Raw genomic sequence first — 6000 nt, 5'->3', positions numbered from 1 at the left:
AAATAAATATAAGAACATTCATAAATTATCTTTAATTGCAGCATAATATTTTTTCTTTGCTGCAATTTATTTTGAGGTGAGGCAAATTGTGCGGCTTTGCATTATTGTATTAAGATAAACAACATTATAATGATGGCCCCAATTAATATATTTAATTATAATTTAGAAACGTAATTAGGGGATGAGTAAAATATGTTAATTTTATAGGATTATCTAGTGGTCATATTCTAATGCTTATAGCACCCTAATTTAAAATCAAGACCAAATTTCCATCCTTAAATTTTAAAATGAGTGGATGAGATTAAATCATACGAATCTCAATAAATAGTAGACAAAATATCAACAAAAGGGTAATATCGTCATTATGTTATCATATGATAATTTTCGTAAATGTTTTTTTATATCAACATAGTGTATTACAAATATCAACAATATGACATAAGAATATCAACACTAGTACAAGAAAATATCAACACATATATTGATATTTTTACATGGTTTTATTGAGATTTTTTGATGTGTTTGTTGATAAAAATCTGTTTATCAACATTTACGAAAACTAAAATAAAAAATATCAAATTTCATCATCCGAACGTCGTCGGAACATATGCAATTGAAATCTCATTGGAATCCTTATAAAATTATCTTTAATTTGATATATTTTTTGTGAAAAAATAATTTAAATCGAGAGAGTTACGTAAATTTAAAGTTTTAAGATGATTTTAATGGAAGAGAATTGACATTAATACTCTTTAATTTTATTTATTAATTTTTTTAATTAAAAATATAATTCATGTGACATTATTTCAACCATTAGATCTTCTAATCTAATGACTAAGATTTAATCTTAATTTGGAATTAATCTAGTAGCTAAAATTTAATCTTAATTTGGAATTATTAATTAGTTACAACGTCATACTCATAATCAAATTTCAAATCTCGATAAAGACTGATGTTTTAAAGTTAATGAAAACAAAAGTTGATTAATGCAACCAGCGATGTCTTATTAATTAGGCTTGTGATATCATATTTTATGAGACTCCTTTTTGCAAAAGATCAATACATATCTTGATTCGATCTAATTATTCCTCGAATTTAATATATTGGTCAAACTTCATTATTTTAATCTTGAGCTTTCCCATCATTTTAAACTTAGCTACATAAAATTTAAACCATTCTTGACCTTTCCCATCATTTCAGGGGTCATGACACCGTCGTCCGTCCGTCCTTACCGCTGGCAAGGACGCCGCTGTCCACTGCTGCATGCCATCCGTCCGTGCCAGCGACAAGGCACTGCTTTTAAATAAGAGCACGTCTGTGCCGTTGAGCAGGCTGACATGGCGGCACGCGATTGGCCAACGACAATTTCGTTTTTTGATTATTTTTTTTTAATTCGAATTTAATTTTTAAAAAAATCATATTTAAATAAAAAAAATATTTTCCCACTTCTAAATAAATTACATCCGTTTTATACACACTTTTAATTTATTTTTTAAATTTTTTTTCCAAAATTCACATTTTAACTAGGTATTTTTATTTTTTAGGATTTTGATTATGTAATTTTTATTTTTTAGGATTTAATTATGTAATTTTTTATATTTTAATGTATTTTTATATTGTAGAAATGTTTTTAGTAATTGAAGTATTTAGATTGAATAATAGAATGGTGGGACCCTTGAACTTGTCCTTGCGGAAGAGCACAGATGTGAGTGTTGTGCTCTTAGCTAAGGACAAGAAGTAAAAGTGGGGTCGGGCCCACCTCCGTGCTCTTTGCTCTTAAATAAGAGCACGGATTGGGATGCTCTTAAACTCGCTGCACATCAGATTTCAATATGATTTAAATCTTAAAGCCCGACTTACTTTCTGGTATACTAGATTTGGAGAAAATGAAAAAAATTGTGGAGCAGATCCCAAGTGATTATTGGCTGACTTCATAAGTTGTTCTACTTCTCTGATATACTAGTATTTATTTAATTTTCAAGTATTTAGATCAACAGTCACTCCAAAACAGGCCTGAAAAGAATTAATGTAGAGAATATTCATAAAAACAAGACAATTCATTTTCCAATTCATGTTCAAGACATACTGTCGACTTTCGAGTAATTTAAATCTCAATCATCTTTCAATCATATGTATCTAAAACACAGCTCACTCTGTAGTTTGATTAAGTTACAGTGATGAAGGATTTTCCGAGGACGAAATTATCATTGTGCTTCTGATAAATGCTCGAGAATGCATGCTTATATATTATCCTTCTGATTTCAATCAGTTCCCATAGAAGAAACTGAATGTACCTTGCATTTGCAAGCAGAACCGTCGTTAATAGATCGGGAACTTAGGATCGACTTCTTGTGACCACGATTCAAGCCCTCCGATGATGTCCTTAGCAAAAGGGAATCCCTTGTTGTGGAGGAGCTCGACAGCCCTCTGAGAATCATTGCCTCTTCTGCAAATGACAAACAAAGAAGGAACTCGACTGGCTTCACCAGTGGCAGTCGTGTTGCTTTCCTCTCTTGCAAAGGCTGTAGCTATTTCGGACAACCTTCCTTCCAAGCTTGCCAAAGGAATGTTCAAGGACTTCGGGAGAGAGGTGATCTTGTAGTGATGAGCAGGCCTGACATCTACCAATATATGGGGCTCACCTTTCAAATTCCTCTCATTGTACTCGTTGCTGGTTATTCTGGCTTCTGCTGGAAGCAGGTGCAACTTCAATGGAGACTGCAAAAATTTAAGCAGCTGTGACTTGTGAGTAAGTGTAAGTCTGGTCAAAAGCTAACAGACAATTTCCTTTCAGAAACCAGCGGGAAATATGTGAATATAATAAATTGTTTTTGGAATCTGTAACTAAACCCATGTAAAGTATAAATGTAGAGAAAGCATGGTCATCCACAATCCAAGGAAATGCACGCATTAACAATTTGTCATGATGGACCTAAAGAGAGTTTAACCACATACTACTAGCATTTAGTGAACTTCTCGAATAATAAACTGTATGTATTAGTAGAACAGATGGATAGGTTTCTCAGTTACAGGGGTAGTGACCAGCACCTAAGTGAGTAATACCTTATTTCCTACAGGTATACCAGTTTTAGAAGCTTCCTTTATTCGCTTAAAAGTCCAAATGATTATAGTACACTTAGTTTAGTTCTAGAATACAATATGCCAAGTAAATAGGAAAAATAATAAACAAAGGCGAGTTTCACCGTGGATAGAGGAGATTGAGTGAAATTTTCGTAGTCAAAATTACAGAATTGCTCTTCTGTCAAAGTTGAATTTTCTCCGCAAGCTTCACACTTGGGCGACCTTCCTCTGATTTTGACCTGTTAAATGTGGTGACAAAAGTCAGGAATATAAATGACATCTTTTATAGACTAGTTGTTATTGTAAAAAGAGGGATAAAATGAGTACGGTGAGAAATTAGGAGTAATTAAAATTTTGAGTAATTTTATGCTAAAGCGAGTAAATGAATATTCACATTGAATGTCAAGAACAAGACTAAGACGCACAACACGAAGTCGAGCAGATAGTGCATCAAACAGAAGCATCCTTCCAGATAGGGGATCCCCAACTACACCAGCAACTTTTATAGCCTCGAGGGCCTGGAGACACCCAATAACACCTGGAACTGCAGTCAAATGCAACACGTACAAGAATATTAAAAAATACAGCATTTAGTCTTTGAACATATACCAGATTTAGAAACAGAGAAGGTCCACACACCAAAACTACTATTAATATAGAGGTTGCATGTTCGCTATACCTACTCCAAGAACTCCGCTGTCTGAACATCTCTGGCATGCTGTTGAAGGGGGCGGAGTAGGAAATAAGCAACGATAGCATGGACCTCCATTGTAATTGTAAACAGTTAGCTGCAAAAGTAAATGACAATGAATAAGCAACATAAAAATGAGTTGAAGGGACCTTTGTAAAATTGTAACGAACTCTTATTGATAACCATTAACCAAAGAGGGATGCATTTATCATGAAACAAACCTGTCCTTCCAATCCAAGTGCAGCTCCAGAGATAAGAGGCTGCAAGCATAAACGTGTGTTTGGTCAGTAGAGCATAGGTCCATATGCAAATAAACAAGATCAGGCAACATAATATTATGGCTTTTGAGAAGAAATCAAATCGTATCATCAAAATGTTCATAGCCTAATATAGAATAATATTTGCACTTTAAGGTCCCTGTCACAACATTGAATACTACCATAGTAGCAGATAAGAACTGAATTGAATTGACAAAAGTTATAAGTTCAGACCACTAACAAATATCTAAGCGACAAATAAAAAGAGAAAAGCAATACCATGCATTCTGCGTACTTAATTGTCCAAGAGAAATAGTACATAAATATGCAACTGCTCACCTTTCCCAACACAACACAGCAATCATTGATCATGTAACGACTGGGTACGTTGTCCGTTGCATCAATGACAATGTCATACCTGTTATACACCGAAAACCGCAAAAATGAAGTTGAACTCAGTATTTGACACAAATAATACATGTTCTATGAGGATCAAAACAGAGAAAGAATATCATACCCTCTCATAATTTCCAAGGCGTTCGATGTCCGGAACGCTTCCTTGTGCTCCACTATTTGGACGGTAGAGTTAATCCTGAAGACACAATACCAAAATAAAAATACATAAATACCGTCGCATCCTCTCGCTGCAATTTTGTAATATTGAAGTACAGGACCGCTTACGCGCGACATGAAGCAGCAGCTGACTCTACTTTTGATCTTCCTATAAATGCTTCCGTGTGAATTATCTAGATGAACGATGGCAAGAATCAGCCAACAAAGGTAAGATCACATGATATAATCACTCTGCTATTTCAGAAATGAGTTTTTGTATTTAAATTAAAGCAACAGAAAACACAACATATACACTCCAAACATACATAACTTCCTTGTTTTCAAATTTATCCATAACAACATTGCATAACTGCGCCATCACTAAACAATTGAGCTAAAATCTGTTTACCTGCCTGTGCAGATTGTTGAGCTCCACCACATCATGATCAACGATTCCCAACCTGCCTGGGACAGAACGCGCCAATCCAAAACCGTCATTTCATTAATACCGTGAAATCACTAGAATAGAAGACGAATAGCACATAAAGTACACACCGACGCCGCAGGCAGCGAGGTATAGCAGAGCGGGAGAGCCTAATCCGCCGGCGCCGATAACCAAAATAGAAGACTTCAATAAATTCTCCTGCGCTTCGACGCCAAACGAAGGGAGGATCAGCTGGCGGCTGTACCTATATATCATATCCGCCGACAATTGGCCCGGCGAGGCGCAGCAACTGGTGCCGTTGGTTCCATCTTTTGAGACGCAGGTGCTGAGCTGCGCTTGCAGAGCTGATATACGACCGTCAATATCCGCCTTCGCTTCCTGTAGAGCGGCGATTTCCCGGCGGATATCCTCCGCTGTTTGGCTCACTCCGTTGGAATTCATGGAAGTGGAGTGAGCTAGTTTTGGATGGAGGAAAGCAATGGCAGTTTAGGGTTTTGTTGTTTTAATTTGTTGTTTAATTCATGAGTTAATCCCTCCTCCCCAAACAAAAGTAGTAGTAGTAGTAGTCGTCTTTATTTTTTCATCTTTTCGTCTATTTTTATAGTACTAATCTCTTAATAAATGGTACTCCCTCCGTCCCAAGGTATTAGACCAACTTTCCTTTTTGGGATGTCTCAACATATTAGACTCATTTCTTTTTTTAGCAAAAAGCATCTATCTTATTTTATTCTCCACCTACTTTTTTCTATCTTCTCTCTCCTACTTTTTTTCTCTCTCATACTTTACTCTCTCCACTTTAACTATTTAAATATCAATTCCTTAAATCATGTGCCCAAAAGAAGTGAGTCTAATACTCTGGGACGGAGGGAGTAAGTTTTTCATGTTTATTTTGTCTATTTTGATTTAAAATAATTTTTACACTTATTTTGAATTTGATTAGATCGATATTAAGTGCGTTTCAAAAATTTAAATAA

At 35.2% G+C, this 6000-nt stretch overlaps 1 protein-coding gene across 1 annotated transcript; it reads right to left on the bottom strand.

The window, feature by feature from the left end:
• Positions 1-2038: 2038 nt before the first annotated feature.
• On the bottom strand, positions 2039-5582 carry CNX5 (co-factor for nitrate, reductase and xanthine dehydrogenase 5). The gene is made up of 10 exons (XM_048100543.2): positions 5137-5582; positions 4991-5046; positions 4711-4775; positions 4547-4621; positions 4369-4447; positions 3994-4032; positions 3761-3869; positions 3507-3625; positions 3204-3320; positions 2039-2718 (listed from the first exon to the last, which is right to left on the bottom strand). Exons 1-10 carry the CDS (start codon positions 5465-5467, stop codon positions 2320-2322), a joined length of 1389 nt encoding a protein of 462 aa, XP_047956500.1. The 5' UTR covers positions 5468-5582; the 3' UTR covers positions 2039-2319.
• Positions 5583-6000: the final 418 nt, after the last annotated feature.

Source organism: Salvia hispanica, chromosome 2, assembly GCF_029641045.1.
Source record: "Salvia hispanica isolate PSC_SH4W2 chromosome 2, Shi_PSC_v1, whole genome shotgun sequence".
NCBI lineage: Eukaryota > Viridiplantae > Streptophyta > Magnoliopsida > Lamiales > Lamiaceae > Salvia > Salvia hispanica.
This window is presented reverse-complemented; position numbering and strand designations above follow the sequence as displayed.